This window comes from Papaver somniferum, chromosome 3, assembly GCF_003573695.1.
Source record: "Papaver somniferum cultivar HN1 chromosome 3, ASM357369v1, whole genome shotgun sequence".
Taxonomy (NCBI): Eukaryota; Viridiplantae; Streptophyta; class Magnoliopsida; order Ranunculales; family Papaveraceae; genus Papaver; species Papaver somniferum.
In genome coordinates, this window is record NC_039360.1 from 11,377,232 (window position 1) to 11,396,396 (window position 19,165).

Here is a 19,165-nt window from a genome sequence, read left to right on the forward strand (position 1 = left end):
TGTTTTATTACTAATTTTTTTTTGATCGGTAAAGATAATATATTGACGAAAGCATATGCTAAGAAGGATAGCCCAAGATGGGTACAAGGTTATATACAAAGGATATCACGAGGACCCAAAAAATGAGCAAAATGAAGAATTTTTTTATGGAGTATCGAAGAATTTTGAAACCCAATTTACAATAGTATCGTCAATTACGACATAGAGAAAGAAGTCAGGTTACTAGCCCAAGAGAAGGTCTTCAACTTAACTTCCGAAATAATGGCTTCAGGAGATTTTTCCTTATAATTGAAAGTCCTTTCATTACGTTCCATCCACAAGGTCCATAGAATGCTTGCATAAAGACGATTCCATAACTCCTTACACACTCCAGAGAGGGAAGTAGAAGACCAATTAGATATAAATGACCCGATTGAAGTAGGAGGTTGAAATGTCTTACCGGTGGCAATGAAGAAGTAACTCCAGACTTTGTTAGCGTAATTGCAATTAAGAAAAATATGATTGGCAGACTCTTGATGGGAATGGAAGAAACTGCAGAGGTTCACAATTTGGTTTCCATTTGGAGAAATAACCAAACTAATCTAGATGTTTCTAGCTAGCACGTCAGTAGTGTTGTGCTCTAGATATTTCTACAGCATATAGGATAACCTAGATATTTCTAGGTTAATCTAGATAGGTGTGAACACTTACCTAAGTCGGTGGTGAATATTCAACACTCCCCCTCGACACCGAATTTCCTACTTCACCGATGATGTCTCTCGCAAGCGTTGTTTGAACAGGTGAGCAGGCTTGTTTAGCATTTGACTTGTGTTTCCAATTCTTGCCTCCTTAATCGTGTGCCTTCCACGTTTTCTGGTGCTAACTCTTGTTTGGTTCTTGAAGTATTACATTCTTGGAATAATGATTCTTTTACTCAGGATCTGGAAGTACCATCTCATGTGTCGACCAACTTATCCCCGCTTCATCGAACACCTTATTTATCGATGTGTTACCCTTACCATTTATCTGGTCACCAATATCCTCTTTAACGTCCACTGTAGAACCTATTGCTTGCCTTGTTTTATCTGCATGTATCTGATGTACCTTTTCTCGCTGGAATTGATGAGGAACAACTGTTGTCTTACCAATGCGTGCTATTGGTAATTCTGAAGTGTCATCATTTGCCACCATTTGATATCCTTTTCCTTCACATGTATCAGGAAACATCTCTCCGACTCCATTGATGTGATTGCAGCACGCGGAATCGTCCATCCAGTCGTAATCGTATTTTACTCCTCCACTGTCAAAAAATGCAGCTAATGTTTCTTCACTTCCAGGCTTGTCGAAGTCTATTTCTAGTTCTTCAAACAATTCAGCTAGAGCGACTGATGCTTGCATGTCCCACTCTTCTTCACTATCATACCGGCAACCATCAACCGTTACCAAATTTCCCACTCTTGCCGCAATGGTAACACGTCCGGTCTTGTGCTCCATCAGACTCATCAGATGAGTCTCCCGGGTACTTACTCCTTTGAGCTCGCCCTGGACGAGAGCTTTTCTCCTGCGGATACTTAGGTCCACCCTTCTTGTCTTTCTTTCTAAATTTTCCTTTACTTTTACTATTGGAGAGTTCCTCCTCTTCGTCTCTAACATAGATACTGCTAAACTGTTTTAGCAGAGTCTCTTGGGCTACTAATAGATTTTCTATTTCTATAAGGGAAGGCTTGTTTTGCCACCCCTAAGTACATGCAAGTGACATGAAATAAGTACTCCGATCTTAACCCATTTAAAATTATCCTTAGTAATTTTTCTTCAGAAATCTTATTTGCCGGATCAAGCAACGAGATTTCTTTTGCTAAATTTCTCATTTTCATAAAGTATTGGTTAATTGGCATACCTTCTTGCTTTGAATTCATTAACTCGCTTTCCAGTAGTTGGAGACGAGCATCATTCTTCCTTGAGAACAACTTGTTGAGAGCATCCCATGCTTCCTTCGGCGTGGCTGCATCCTCAATGTGATCCAATAACTCATCCTCGATGGTTATTTTGATAACGTACATCGCTTTCCCAGCTTTCATACGCCATTTCCTCACAGCTTCTGTATCTTCCTTTGATGGTGATACTGTATCACTACCACCAACAACCTCCCAGAGGTCCTGTCCTTCTAAATAGGACTTAATACGCGACTTTTTTTTTTTTTTGCTCGGTTCTCTACTAGGCTATTTATATAGGTACATTACTTAGCCTACAAGAACAGGGTTTGATAACTTGTCCACAAAGTTCATAGAATTTAGGATCAAGTAAACCAATTAAGAGTTATCATAAAACTCTTAATCCTAATCCTAACTCATAACCGACTAAAATTGGGTTTATCCCAACCTTTGGTCCACCAACTAAGTTTGGTGAGAGTTATCTAAAAAACCTCCATCACCGACCTGACCCATATCTAACAATTCTCCACCTCGGATCATGCATTTATGCATGAGACGATTAATAACAAAATCACCTTTGTCTTCCAACGTCGATTGCGTCATAAGCTGCATACGTATCCTCTGCAAGGAATCAAACCGACCGTAGTTCACTCAATGGCCTTGCTAGAAGGCCTCCACCAGGTTCCTAAGAACCTCTACCCCAAAGGGTATCACCAAACCGGAAGAATGTGGATCAATTTCGAGCAATGACGAAACTTGACCCCAGATACTGCTTTCGTTAACATATCAGCTGGATTGTCTTTGGTATCGATCTTCACAAGTAGAATGTCTTCTTCTTCCAGAATTTATCTAACAAAGTGAAATCGAACATCTATATGTTTGGTTCTTGCATAATGCACTTGATTCTTAGCCAAATAAATTGCACTAAGACTATCACAATGCACAAGCAGTTGTTCCTGCACAACACCCAAGTCATCGAGCAAACCCTGTAACCATATAGCCTCCTTAAACGCCTCTGTCACTGCCATATACTCCGCTTCAGTAGTTAAGAGATCCACAATAGACTGCAAAATCGATCTCCAACTAACCGGTGCTCCAGCCAAGGTAAATACATACCCCGTAGTTGAACGTCTCTTGTCCAAATCACCAGCATAGTCAGAATCCACATAACCAACACACAGTTGATTGTTCCCATCTTCCTTCACAAACTCCAAGCCAACATCAACGGTACCATAAATATACCTTAAAATCCATTTCACAGCTTGCCAATGTCCTTTACCAGGATTATGCATATATCGGCTGATCATACTTACTGCATGTGAAATATCCGGCCTTGTACATACCATCGCATACATCAAGCTACCAACAACACTAGCATATGGGACTTGGGCCATATACTCACGCTCTTCTTCAGTAGTGGGAGACATATCAGAACTCAACTTAAAATGAGGACCAAGGGGAGTACTTACAGATTTAGTTCCTTCGCAGATACCAAATTTTTGTAACACTTTCTTCAAGTATGCCTTTTGAGACAAACAAACTTTACCCTTCTCTCTGTCACGTTGAATCTCCATGCCAAGAATCTTCTTAGCTTCTCCCAGATCTTTCATCTCGAACTCAGTTGACAATTTTTGCTTCAAATTATCAATCTCTTTCTTGTTATTCGATGCTATCAGCATATCATCGACATACAAGAGCAAATATATGAAAGACCCATCACGTAGCTTCTTGAAGTATACACAATGGTCATAGTGACTTCTTGTGTATGTCTGGCCAATCATAAACTGATCAAATCGCTTATACCACTGTCTTGGAGACTGTTTCAGCCCATACAACGATTTCTTCAGCTTGCATACACAATCTTCTCTTCCAGCAACTTTGAACCCACTCGGCTGAGTCATATAAATCTCCTAATCTAGATCACCATGTAAGAACGCCGTCTTCACATCTAGCTGAACTAGGTTCTAAATCATATTGTGCTACCAAGGCCAACAAAATTCGGATTGATGAGTGTTTCACAACTGGAGAGAACACCTCATTGTAGTCAATCCCTTCCTTTTGGGCATAACCTTTTGCAACTAACCTTGCCTTGTAGCGTACTTGATTCATCTGAGATCCTTCTTTCTTAGCATATACCCATTTGCACCCAATGGCCTTCTTACCGTTCGTAAGCTTCGTAAGAATCCATGTGCCATTATTGTAAAGAGACTCCATCTCATCCTGCATAGCAGCTTCCCATTCTTGATGCTCTACACTGTGTATAGCTTCAAAATAGGTATCAAGAATACCTTCTTCAACAACTGGTAATGCATAAGCTATAAAATCATTCATCCAACCAGGTTTTCTGATTGATCTTCTCGGTTTGCTGGTTTCTATGGTCTCAGTGACCATAGCTTATGTATCTTCCACTGCTTCATGTTCCTCATCATAAACATCGTCACTATCATTTGGAACTTCAGTAGTTACCTCCCTTGTAGACGTCACGCCTTCGGAAGTAGTCGTAACAGATACATACTTAGCTGGAATTAGTGGAGTTGCATCAATCTCCACCTGCTGCAAAGGCTCACTAGTACTGGTGCTTATGTTCTCCACCTGCTGAGAACCCCTAGACTTTACCATAGACGCTTCATCAAATGTAACATCTATACTCATGACTATCTTCTTCTCTGCTGGATTCCAAATTTTGAACCCTTTCACTCATTTCTTCACACCCATAAAGATCCCTTTAACAGCACGGCTATCAAGCCTGTTTTCACTAACATGATACCAAGAAGGGCAACCAAAGATATGAATTGAGTCATAGTCATAAACTGGTTTACCATACCACTTCTCCATCGGAGTTTTACCTTCTAATGCAGCTGATGGCAACCTATTAATAAAGAAGCACGCATATGTAACTGCCTCAGCCCAAAACGCTTTACCTAATCCAGCATTAGATAACATACATCATACCTTCTCCATCAAAGTACGATTCATGCGTTCAGCTACCCCATTTTGTTGCGGTGTCTCTTCTTAACTGTGAAGTGACTCTGTATTCCCTCATCCTGACATACTTGCAAGAATGGATCACTTTTGTACTCTCCACCATTGTCCGAGCGTAATACCTTGATATTTCTGCCAGTTTGAGTCTCAGTTGCCTTTTTCCACCTCACAAAGACTTCTAGGACTTCATCCTTATTCCTCATGGTGTACACCCATACACGCCTAGAATAGTCATCAATGAAAGACACGAACCAATGTTTCCCTCCCAATGATGCATTCTTGGAGGGACCCCAAACATCTGAGTGAACATAATCAAGAACTCCACTAGTGTTGTGGATTGTTGTGCCAAAGCTTGTTCTTGTTTTCTTTCCTTTCACACAATGTTCACAAAACTCTAATCTGCAGGAAATAACACCTTTCAATAAATCTTGACGAATTAAAGAGTGTAACGACTTATCACCTGGATGTGCAAGTCGCATATGCCATAACTTCGTGGTCTCCATCGCTACAGTCTCGATGTGTTCAGAAATTGACACATCTCCTGTTATTGTACTCCCAGTTAAGTAGTACAAGTTATGATGCCTTGTGCCCTTCATGATTACCAACGATCCAGATATTACCTTTAAAATGCCATTTTCAGCGACTAACTTGTAGCCATTAGCTTCCAAAGTTCCGAGCGAAATCAGATTCTTCTTCACAGCAGGTACGAACCTTACTTCCTTCAGTTCCCGAACCATACCATCATGCATCTTGATTCGAACACTACCAATCCCGATCACCCTGCAGGTATGATTATTCCCCATACGTACTTCTCCATCAAACTTCTCGAAGCTTGAGAACCAGTCCCGATGAGGACATATGTGATAAGTAGCACTAGAATCTAGTACCGATGTACCGTCAGTTACGATACAGTATGATGGTGTCACAGTCATTGAGAAATCCGAAGCTACATCTGAATCATCACTTTCCTTAGCAATGTTCACCTCGGTCTTGTTGTTATCTCCTTCTCTATCTTTACGCTTGGTACAATACTTAGACCAATGTCCAAAGTCATGACACCATGCACATTCATCCTTCTGCAGACGCGCTCTTGACTTTGAACTCCCTTTCACTTTTCCACGATCACCATTCTTCTTTCTCCTGTCTGTTGAACGACCTCTTGCAAGAAGCAAGTCAGTGTTAGCTTCACTTGACAGGTCTTCACAGTCCATCTTCCTGAACTCCTCACTACGCAATGCTGTAGTGACCTCAACGTATGTCATCTTATCCTTGCCATGCATTAAAGTCTTAATCACGGGTTCATACCTTTCAGGAAGAGAGTTTATCAGACACAAAGCTTGTTCCTCGTCGTTGATCTTCTCATCATAGTTAACTAACTCAGCAAGAAGTTTATTATATGAATCCAGGTGTTCTGTTAGATTTGCACCTTTCTTCATGTTATAGCGATACAAATTTCTCTTAAGATGTATCCTATTAGACACGTTCTTCAAAAGGTACTCCTTCTCTAGCTTTTCCCAGAGATCCTTAGCTGAAGTCTCGTGCTGATAATTAACTCTTACTGACGTTGCTAAACACCCACGAATCGAACCCAGACATAATTTATTCATCTTGTTCCACTGCTTGTCAGACATCTCCCCTGGTCGACCTTCTAGAGCTTCTTCTAGGTCAAGATGAACAAGAGCATCCATTACGTCTGTTCTCCATAAACCAAAGTTATTGGTTCCGGTGAACTTTTCAACCTTCAATTGTGATCTATGAGAATGCATTATTTCTTCTTTTGTTTCTTTATCTTTACTTGTGGACTCCGAATGTTCTCCTAAAGGATCTTTCGGATCAACTGGATCTTTCCCGTCAACCATTGTTCACGAACAACCAAATATATAAAAACTAAACTTTGAGATCAGAATTACCTCAAACAACTTCAGAAAAAATATTCCCGCTGCAATATTATGAATACCGAAAATTCCAAGAACCTAACCCGAGCTCTTGATGCCAATTGTTACGCTAAAACCCTGCGGAAGCGATTTGCACAGCTACACAATGGTACTCCAAATATTGCAAAGAACACAAAGTAGAAAAAGAAAAGAGACGAGAATTTAACGAGGTTGAATTCTCGGGAAAAATAAGAGATTTATGTATTATCGTTTGGGAGAAAACATATAAACCCTAAGAGAGAAAGAAGAATTTTTGGTGTAATTTTCTAGGTTCTCTACTAGGCTATTTATATAGGTGCATTACTTAGCCTACAAGACTAGGGTTTCATAACTTGTCCACAAAGTTCCTAGAATTTAGGATCAAGTAAACCAATTAAGAGTTATCATAAAACTCTTAATCCTAATCCTAACTCATAACCGACTAAAATTGGGTTTATCCCAATCTTTGGTCCACAGACTAAGTTTGGTGAGAGTTATCTAAAAATCCTCCATCGCCGACCTGACCCATATCCAACACACTATCACGGATATGATCTCAATTCTACGGCGTCCAATTCTGCGATGTCCCTGACCGTCCCGCTCTGATACCAAATGTGGAGTTTGGGAAGCTAGGTGGGAAAAATTACACTTGTGAAAAACTTAATTTTATTGGTCACAAGTAAATTTATACACTAAGATTTGTACAAACACTAAGTTCACACACAACCTCACTTGGAATTGGTTTCACTCACGCTTATTTAACCACTCCACTCACTGACCTTACTCCACTTGATCACTCACTCTCTTGCTTGATCGATGCATTACAAATGTGGACTAGCCTCCTATTTATACTATCCTGCTGAACATTCTAGAGACACTCTAAATAACCGACTTACCTAGGGAGAAATAACCAAACTAATTTAGATGTTTCTAGCTAGCACGTGAGTAGTGTTGTACTATAGATATTTCTAGATCATATAGGATAACCTAGATATTTCTAGGTTTATCTAGATAGGTGTGAACACCTACCTACGTCGGTGGTGAATATTCAACATAAAGTTGATTGGGCGAGTGATCGCCATAGAATTGTAGGCAGATTTAACTGAAAATTCACCTGATTTATCCTCGAACCAGATTAGTTAATCAACCTCATTAGTTTCTAGCATAGTAGAGTCAAGAATAGCAGTAATACGAGAAAACTCTTGTATCTCTATATCATAAAGTCTTCTCGTAATCCCCAAATTCCAAAGAAAGGAAGAAGCTGAAAAAGCTTGCTGCAGGGATATGCCTTTAGTAGAAGAACTATTGTATAGATTAGGAAAAAACAGCTCCAGTGAACCATCAACGTGTCATCTATCTTCCCACAATCTGATTTTAGCTCCATTTCCAACCTTGAAAATAGTGTTATCAAAGAAGAAATCTGCAGTAGAGTAAATGCTTTTCCAGAGACTTAGGCCATGAGCTTGCTGCGGTATTTTTAGTTCGCCAGCCTAGATCCAGAAAATCATACTTTTCCTTAATTATTTTAGCGCACAGAGAGTTATTTCTCAAAAATCCGGACTCCAAGAGCCGTGTCCATATGTAGAACGAATACTCTGGTTTGCATTGTCATCAATTTGTAGAGTTCTTGAAGAATTCGGTCGTCATTAGCTGATTCAGGTAGTACACTCCTATATGGAACTTTAGTGATGTTTTGGAACGCGTCAATTAAGTATGGTATAATTCCATTTCCATACTCAGTATCTTCATAGATAGGTATAACCTGTCTCCATTGAAAGGTTTTGACAACGGCAGCAATGGCGTCTACTTGAGACGAGTCTTGATGTGTTGTGCGAATGAAATAAGGGTTGTGAGATGGGGAGATAGAAGGACTTGTTGCAGTGAAAGAAATAATTGGAATCTGTGTTTTTTTGCCGAGATGCAACATGTAAATTGCTTGTGCTGATGTCAGTGGCCCAATTATAGCTTGCACTTCATCGTCTTGTATCAGATTTATAGCTGTGACAATATCCGATCAAAAGTAAATAATTAATAGTAGATCCCACTGAGAAGTTATCATTTTTGTTATTGTAAGGCTAAGAAGAAATTCAAACTCAATAATTTTTGATAAAGAAGAATTTTTTTTTTTTTTGGAGTTTGATAATTCAAACTCAATAACTACTTCCAACATATCAAGCTGCAGCATAACAAAAGCACACATGCATGTTTTGAGGAGTTTCTAACAACATGCAGTCTTGCTGGTGGAAACTTATAAAACAAGTTATTATTTGCATGTGATGAGTCTTATTTGCATGTGACGAGTCCATCTATATATATATAGGAGAGAGTGACAGGGTGTTCACCTGCAAATGAAGTGTTGGTATGCATGAGATGTTATGCAGTCAATATTGGATCTGCATAAGATGTTATGCAGTTAACTAAAACAGATTAAAGAAGAAACACAGTTTAACGTGGTTCGGCTATAGCCTACGTCCACGGGAGAAGAATGATTAGGGTTTCTTATTATCAATGGAGGTTTTATAAGACGTGTATATATATCCTATACATGCCACATATTCGTATAGATAACAACATATCTAGAGAATATTTTCTTGCAGTGTAAGCCAATCATAAATAGAGAAACCAAATATTCTCCTTTGTTCCAACACTCCCCCTCAAGTTGGTGCGAAGATATCAATGGAGCCCAACTTGGATAGAATTCCATTGAATTGTTTGACAGGTAAACCCTTAGTAAAAACATCTGCCAGTTGTTGATGACTACGAACGAAGGGAGTGCATATTACTTTGGAAAATACCTTCTCTCTAACAAAATGACAATCCACTTCTATGTGTTTTGTACGCTCATGAAAGGTGGGATTTGATGCGATTTGTATCGCTGCTTGATTGTCACAAAACATCTTAGCTGACTGAGGTGACAGAAAACCCAAATCTTTAAGTAATGCTCGCAGCCAAACAATCTCACAAGTTGTTGAAGCCATGGCTCTGTATTCTGCTTCAGCACTTGATCGAGAAACAACATTTTGTTTCTTACTTCTCCATGTAACCAGATTACCACCAAAGAATATGCAGTACCCTGTTGTTGATTTACGATCAACTGGACATCCAGCATAATCAGCATCTGAATATGCTGTTATACAGTAGCTAGAAATTGAATAGGCTTCATTCTTTTTCATCAAAACTCCTCTTCCTGGTGATCCTTTTAAGTACTGTAGAATCCTAGTTACTGCATTTAGATGTTTAACACGAGGTGTATGCATATAACGACTGACTAAGCTTACTGCATGTGCTATGTCAGGTCTGGTAACAGTGAGATAAATTAACTTGCCTACTAACCTTTGATATGACCCAATATCACTTAACACATCACCATCATTATCAAGTTTGTTGCCAATTTCTGTAGGAGTATCACAAGGCTTTACTCCCATTTTTCCTGTAGCCTTCAGCAGGTCCAACACATATTTTCTTTGATTCAGAAAAATACCCTTCTTTGAGTAAGCAACTTATAATCCCAGGAAATACTTCAGTATTCCTAAATCCTTGATGTCAAATATGGAATGAAGCATTGCTTTAAGATTTCTAATTTCTTGTTGATTGTCTTCTGTAATCACAAGGTCATCAACATACACTAGAACTATAGTTGTACCAAGATTACTTCTTTTAATAAACAAGGAAGAATCGGCAGAGCTCCTTTTGAACTTATTCTGGATGAGTACTGAACTTAGCTTTGCATACCATGCACGTGGTGATTGCTTTAAACCATATATTGCCTTCTTAAGCTTGCAAACCATATTGCTCTCTCCTTCTCGAGGGTGTCCAGGTGGTATACTCATATACACCTCTTCTTCTAGATCACCTTGTAAGAATGCATTCTTCACATCCATTTGAAACAATTTCCAATCTTTATTAACTGCAAGAGACATAAGAACACGAAAAGTATTCATCTTTGCAACTGGTGCAAAAGTTTATGTGTAGTCTTCTCCATATATATAAGTAAAACCTCTTGCCACTAATCTTGCCTTATAACGCTCAACAGTTCCATCACTTCTGTATTTAATTTTTTACACCCATCTACATCCAACAGTCTTCTTCCCGGGAGGCAACTTGACAATACTGTATGTATTATTTACATCTAAGGAACGTAACTCATTCTCCATTGGTGCCCTCCATTTTGGATTAGACTTTGCTTCATTATAGTTTTTAGGTTCTTGATGACTGGATATAGCACTTATAAATGCAGAGTGTGAAGAACCTACATGATCATAAGTTAAATGTGCTTGTATAGGATACACAACGGAATGATATGTAAAGAAATCTTTGTATTTCTCTGGTGTCTTATTCTCGCGACTTGAGGTTCTGACAATTGGTACCACTGGTTGTGGAACCATAACCTCAGTTTCTGGAACTTGATGGGGCACATCTTGTAGTCCTGTATTATCATCAGTAACATTAACATTATTGTCTGAAGCTTCTTCATGAACTGCTTCATTATGCACATCCAACACTGCAGTAGGTAAGTCCACCAACTCTACCCCATATCTCTGTGGGAATCTGTTGCAGTAGGTATCTCATTAATAACTGGAAGTGGGGCCAAATCTGTATAACACTCCCCCTGAGACCGACTGCCAGAATCACACTGAAAATAAGCCACTGTTTCATCAAACACAACATCACGAGAAATCTGTAGCTTTCTAGTGGGTGGATGATAACAAATATATCCTTTCTTTGTAGAAGAGTAACCAAAGAACACACACTTAGTTGCTCGTGAACCCAGTTTATCACGATGCTTTGCATGTAAATGTACATAACACACACAACCGAAAACTCTAGGATGAGAAATGTCAGGCTGATGATGTTTTAAAACCTCTAATGGAGATTTGAACTCAAGCACACGACTAGGCATACGATTGATCAAGTAAGTGGCCGTCAGAGAACCATGAGACCAAAATTTCTTTGGAACATGCATCTGAATCATAAGAGCACGGGATGTTTCCAAAATATGACGGAGTTTCCTTTCAGCAACACCATTTTGCTGTGAAGTACCAACACAGCTAGTTTGATGGATAATACCATGATTACGCAAATAACCTGGAAGAGGGCCTTTGACAAACTCAGTGCCATTATCGGATCTAAAAATTTTAACATGTGCATCAAATTGGTTGCGGATCATACAATGAAAATCCAAAAATACAGATGAAACTTCAGTTTTGGATTTGTAAATATATCCATGTAGCACGTGACCAATCATCTATAAAGATAACGAAATATTTATACCCATCATAAGCATCAATTGGAGTAGGACCCCATAAATCAGAATGAATTAATTCAAAAGGCATTGTAGCTCGAGTCACAGAGTTAGGAAATGGAAAACGAGATTGTTTAGAAAACTGGCAAACATCACAGACTTGAGACTGAACAGAAAAAGTGGGAAAAATCCTAGACAACACACGACTGGAAGGATGTCCAAGTCGTTGATGATAAAGAAACTGCGGAGTTGATCTGTGAGTGAGACATGCCATGTCACTAGAGCGTAACAGGTACAATCCATGAGAAAAGATGCCTCTACCAATCGTCTTCTTCGTCTTTAGATCCTGAAAGATGACCAAGGTAGGGGTAAATGTAACATCACAATTCAGAGAATTAGTGATTTGACCAACAGATAACAATTGAGTTGGAAACGAGGGAACAACAAGTGCATTAGATGGCGGACAATCTGGAAAAAAATGCACTTTCCCACTGCCCATCACAGGAGCAGTAGAGCCATTAGCAACAGACACATTTTTATGAGAGCTGCGAATAAATGCATGAACTGACGAAGGATCATTTGCCATATGATCTGTAGCTCCTGAATCAATAATCCAAATGTGATGGTTGGAAACAGGCGTAGTAAGAAAGGCTAGCAGGTTACCTGAAGTATGGTTGGCCTTGCGCTCATTCTTATTACTCAACTGGTGAAAGAAATCCTTCAACTGGTCTATGGTAAAGGATGAATTGTCATCTACAGCAGCTCGAGCAAGCTTATTTTTGTCAAAATTAGCTTTAAGATGAGGATAAATATCCCAAAAACGATCCTTGGTGTGACCAGTTTCATTACAATGATCACAATGAAAAACTTCTCTCTTACCCTTAGCACGAGAAGTCTTGTCCTTATCAAATGGCATGGCTCTTCGTTTATCATCTCTGGAGCTCAGAAGAGCACTGAATTCAGCAGCATCCAGGTCTACAATGCTTTTAGAAACATGATTCATAACTTTCTTGCGTGTATCTTCACGTTGCACAGTCGCACAAACACTAGACAAACTTGGCAATTCAGCACTCATGAGAATAGTGCTTCTAAGAGATTCATACTCTGATGTGAGGCTACTGAGCACATCAAAAATTTTATCCTCCTCAACCCTCTTTAAGAGAATTTTGGCATCAGTTGTATGAGGACGATATGTATCCAGTTCATCCCACTTCCTTTTTAAATAACCAAAATGCTCAGTACAACTTTTCATACCTTGTGCAGCCTCAGCAATCTCACGCTTCAGCTCAAACACCCGAGCAGCATTATTCCGTAATCCATACAGACTAGCAACAGACTTCCACAAATCCTTTGCAGATTCTGAAAACGAGAAAATTTCCGAAATATGTGGTTCCATCGACTGGAGAAGCCACGTGCGAACCAGTTGATTATCAGCAATCCAATCTTCATACTTTGGATCTTTAGCATATGGACAAGTACTATTCTCACCAATATACCCAGACTTTCTTTTACCCCCAAGAGCAAGAGCAGCAGCCCTAGACCAGCTGACATAATTGACATCATTCAGCAAGACAGAGGTTAAACGCAAACTAGTATTATGATTTGATTGTGCCATAGTAAACACACAGAGAAACGAAACTTGATTACAGAGAAAAGGCCAGGATCGTTAACGATCCCCTGATACCATGTTGGTATGCATAAGATGTTATGCAGTCAATATTGGATCTGCATAAGATGTTATGCAGTTAACTAAAACAGATTAAAGAAGAAACACAGTTTAACGTGGTTCGGCTATAGCCTACGTCCACGGGAGAAGAATGATTAGGTTTTCTTATTATCAATGGAGGTTTTACAAGACGTGTATATATATATCCTATACATGCCACATATTCGTATAAATAGCAACATATCTAGAGAATATTTTCTTGCAGTGTAAGCCAATCATAAATAGAGAAACCAAATATTCTCCTTTGTTCCAACATGAAGCATTTAGAATATCAGCATTAGAGTCAGCAACATGAAGAACCAACCTTCTCTTGCGGGAAGTTTTAGTAGATGAATAGAAATCCGAGAGAGCCATGTTCATGGATGTCAACCACACCTGTGTGATTGGTAACTTCAAGTCAAGAACAACTCCTACTTTAAACTCATCAATAATCCTCAACCTTGTTGTATTCTGAGTACTCAGTACAGCGCTGCTGATCCATTATCTATTAAAATTAACACGAACAGTAGAAGAGCGATGCTATTTCTAGTAAGTTTGAAATGTTCATCACGAGATGCAAAGTTCTTAGCCATATATATCTTGAATAAAAAAAGTACAGTATTAGTTTATAAGTGTCTTATACCTATTTGATGATGGTTATAACTTATAAGTTGGAAATGAATTGATAGGAGTAGTTGCAGAAAACTACCTATATAGCTTCTGAACTCGATGATTATTTATATTCCACAGGAAACCCTTAGCTTCAAGTTGACATGTTCTTACTCTTAGTCGGTACGTACAGTAAGCTAGACTTACGCAAAAGACTTTAAGGGCTAAAGAGTAAAGATATTGGCTAGCTCCAAGTCAAACTAGTCTCGGTAGTCTACCCTGCAAGTTGCATACTTCCATTTTGTTAACAAACATCAGTATTTTATTTTAAAGAAGGTGCCCAATATATGATTGAACTCTTAATAATTGGTGTACGTGTGCTATTTCGGATTGATGTAGTTGTAGACCGAGAGAATTAGTCAATTATTTGATTTTTATAACCTCATGTTGCAATTTGATATTAATTCATGCAAGTTTGAGTGTCTCTTGGTTCTTGCATCTTCATTAGAAAATCCTGAACTCGCTATAAAAATATGAAATAAAAGCAGATTCTACATTGAGGTCGTTATTCTGACTTGGTCGGAAATTTGACTTGACCCTCAAATTATTCACTTTTAACGTCATTCTGATCCCAAAATATATAAAACTTAACGTCATTTCCACTTGGTCTGGAATTTGACTTACTCCACCTCGTAGTATTCTAATATACCGAGGAAGATGATACATTTAGAGCTTCTCCAATGGTGACGGTGGATGCTTCATACGTGGCATCACTTTTAAGACATCCTAAATATTAGGAAAAAATAAATTTTATCTCCAATCGATTAGATTGTGTCATCTTTCTTTACTTATTTGTAGGTATATAATTGGTTAAAAAAATTCAGTTGTTGTTCTCATTGATTTTTATTAGTTTAAATGTGACTAGGATGGGAAGACATCTTCTAAGTGAATATCTAAAACTAGAGGTTCATCTAAAGGATGTCTAACTTTTTTTTTGCCACCCCATCCCCATATCAATGGGTTGGAGATCATTTTCTTGAAATATGGTTGTGTATCCTATGTGGATTAAGACTTTTTCCCTCACATACATTCCATTGGAGTAGATTTTACGACGCTTGTTCCCGCGAAACGTCCCGACAAAAAAAATTAACGGACGAGATCTAAGATCTCAACAATCGGATAGGTATAGGATTTACGTGGGTTCCATTTTCTATTACACGCACGACCAAAATCGGGATTAGGTTTCGCTCAACTGATCATTTCGGATATACTAATGGAGTTTGATTTTCTGCATAGTCTATATAACAAATGTTCGGCTGATGTTTCAATATCATTTTATTGATTTAATTTTAGTAGTTATGAGAAGCTAGCGACGGCTCCTTCACAAAAAATGGTGCACCCATCTTTTATTGATTTAAATTTAGTAGTCACGTAACTAGGACAACTCCTACCCAAAAAACGTATCATGGTAGAGTTTGTAAATGAACGAACCATTGTTTTAGTTAATAGTACTAATTTCTGTGTTAAACCTATTTTTATTAAGACGGTCAACGACTGCTTCAAAAAAATAAAGGATGGTCAACGAAGTCCACTGTGGTTAAGAGCAAAGTACACGAGTGTGTGAGGATCTATTTTCTTCTTTGCAACTGTCTGGTGACAACTCTTATCTCTTTGATCATCAACAGTATCTCTGGTAAACTTCCACAGTCGCATTTTTGTCGTCGTCGAAATTATCAATTTGTCCAAATCTTACTGCACGCCGATGCACAACCCAATCTCTCTGGTAAAAACAGCACCCATTATAACAATTGTGCACATCAATTAGTGAGTGAAAAAGATCAAGGTACACTTGTTAAGCGTTGAGCTATCAATTGCAGGTTCAACAATGACGATGATCTAGCAAGTACACGTGTTGAAGAAAAAGCTAGTTCAACCACAACGACAACTACATATACAAACATCAGTTTGCAAGTTTCTAGTAAGAAAATGGAGATTCCGTTTTCTTCAATAACTACCAAAATATCACCACTATCCGTACAGATGAATAATTATCAACAAAAAAATCCGTACAGATGAATGGAACATATCCGTGCATATGGGACAAAATATCACCACTATTATATGGCTTGAAGCCTTGAACTCGATCTGCACCTTTCTCTTGAACGACAGTGCAGAATGGGGAGCTTATTGAATGAAATGCGCTTCCGGATATGCTACCAGAATTGGATGATGCAGCAGCAAGAAGATCTCAAGGAGCTCTTAGAAGTTTACCACGAAAACCGAAACGATGAACAAAAACTTCGTCTTATCATCGACAAAACCATCAAACACTTGGAAGAGTATACCGATAAAAGATCCCAACTTGCAGTAGACGACGCACCGTCCTTCTTTTCACCAACTTGGTTGACTTCCGTAGAAAACTGTTACCTTTGGCTTGGTGGTTGCAGACCCTCCTTATCGATTCGACTCGTTTACTCACTTTGTGGCTCAGAGCTGGAGGAACATCTCACTGAATTCTTGCAAGGAGTGAGAACAGGCAACTTAGGTGAATTATCGGCAGATCAACTCGGTCTTGTCAGTGACTTGCAGTGCAGAACAATTAAGGAAGAAGAGGTGCTTTCAAGCAAGATGGCTGGTTTGCAAGAGAATATAGCTGGCCATCAACTGACTGCGCTTGCTAATAACTGGGATCACGACTCGAGCACTGCTGCTGATCAATCCACTTGGCAAGAAGTGCGTCAGGCTCTGGATTCACATGCTAAAGCTCTGGCTAGTATATTTGTTGAAGCAGATCAGTTGAGGCTGAATACTTTGAAAGAACTCACAGGTATCTTAACACCATATCAAGCTGTTGACTTTCTCGTTGCTTCGAAGAAACTCCATATCTGTATCCATCAGTGGGGTCTAAGAAGAGGCAGTCAGCGTGGAGCGGCAGACGAGGGAGAACCGGCCTAGCTCCTCCATAAGATGAGAGCCGGGATCAGGGGAACCTCCAGCTAGCAGAGAATGCCCTGGGTGAATGGGCAAGGATAGGCAGTAACCGTGTGTGTCTCTCTCTCACTATATATATATATATGTATGTACAAATTTCGTATGTGTCAACAGTTAATTAAGGTTTTGTACAATTTCGTATGTGTCGACCGTTAACAAATGACGGCTGAGCCTATTTCAGTTTTTAGGGTTGAATATACGCAGGTCTTGGCTTGATGTATGGGAATAAAATGCAGCTGTTTTTTACAGAGGCAAGTATTGATTTCCCGACTATCACTTTTTTTCTTCTTTTTTTAAAATCCGACTCGTCAAGATATGATTGAAATTACACTTATCTAGATCTTATTAAAATTACTTGACTTATCCGGATCTAATTCAGTGCATTTGTTTTTTGAGTCAGATCTAATTCAACTAATTCTAAAATATGTTAATTAGTAGCTTTATCGTATTAATCAGAAATATTTTATTCCCTAACTCAAACTGGTTACTGGTTTGAGTTAGGCTGCAAGTTAGATTTGGCTCCGACTTAAAAACAAACAATCTGATATATGATCCATGTTGAGTGAGTGGCCGAGTCAGATCCAACCACGGAGTCAACAAAAAAAAAACACCCCTGTAAAATGTGGCTCTACTGAAGAGTTCGAAATATAGATAAGTCCCCTTCATATATCCCACGCCAAAGTTGGGACTTTTGGTAAGATATACCCAATACAGCATCCAACCATCTTCTCCATTTAGACCAAAAGAAAAATATAAAGAGAAAGGTACACTGTGCAATACAGTACAATACCTTTGCCGACTCAGAAACAAAAGAAGAAGAAAGGAGAAACGTATTGAAGGGGATTGGAATTGGGTTAAATTCATTTCATAAAGAAAGTATAGTGATACAAGAAAAAAGATGAAACACTCACATAGATACCTCACAAACAACTGTCAGGGACGACAGAAAGCGAAAAAAGCCATTACACTTCACCTAGTATCCATTGAGGATTAGCAACGCCTTCTTATGCAAACAACTCTCACCACCATGCTTTTTTACGCATGGACCTCTTTATTGATGCAATAAGAGAAATACATATTAGTAGAGCCACTTTCTCATTTGTTGAAATCAGGTGTACTTAATTAACACTGAATAAACATACTCTTCCATGTATATGCGTCACAGCTACGGGAATCACCACGGAGTATAAATTGAGACGCACCCTCGCAGTCTGATTGCCAATACATGGCAGCACTTTGTCCACCATAAGTAAATTCATAACCACCTCGTAGACTAATGTTTGAGCACCCGCATTTCAAATGCTTTTGGGCACGGTTGTTGCACCCTGGTCCAGCGAACACTATAATAGAACTTGCATTTGCCAATTCAATTGCAACAGCCATGAGGACCAATGCCATGATTAACATGGACACTGATTTTTTAGTAGCTGCCATCGATAGTGTTAGAATATTGGACTGCCTTTGAAATGCAATGCAAGAAAAAGAAGAGATAGATTTTTGTTTCGGTGAGCTTCTAACTATGGTTCAATGTAGGTATTTATAGGTGCAAGTAATTAAACGAACGTAACAGTGTTATGTTACCACGACACTAATGACGGATTCAATTCGTCACTTTGTCATTCCCGATAGCAGCCTCAGTTGACAGGGTTGCGAATTCTGGCCATACTGCACATGGTTTGGAACTGTATTCAGAATAGAATATTTGGGATTCAGTTTTCAAGTGAGAATAAAGTATATATATTTCTGGTTCGAATTGGTTGAGATCATTGTGTTACGTTGGTATTTATTGTAGCTGGATATATGTATATTTATC

General features: G+C 38.9%; 2 protein-coding genes across 2 annotated transcripts; one reads left to right on the forward strand and one right to left on the reverse strand.

The window, feature by feature from the left end:
- The first annotated feature begins 16,536 nt into the window (after positions 1-16,536).
- Positions 16,537-17,316, forward strand: LOC113359010 (protein DOG1-like 3). Its single transcript, XM_026602709.1, has one exon. The coding sequence runs from the start codon at positions 16,537-16,539 to the stop codon at positions 17,314-17,316; it is 780 nt and encodes a 259-aa protein (XP_026458494.1).
- A 1,158-nt stretch (positions 17,317-18,474) lies between these two features.
- LOC113359011 (antimicrobial peptide 1-like) lies at positions 18,475-18,786 on the reverse strand. The gene has a single exon (XM_026602710.1). It carries the CDS (start codon positions 18,784-18,786, stop codon positions 18,475-18,477), a length of 312 nt encoding a protein of 103 aa, XP_026458495.1.
- Positions 18,787-19,165: the final 379 nt, after the last annotated feature.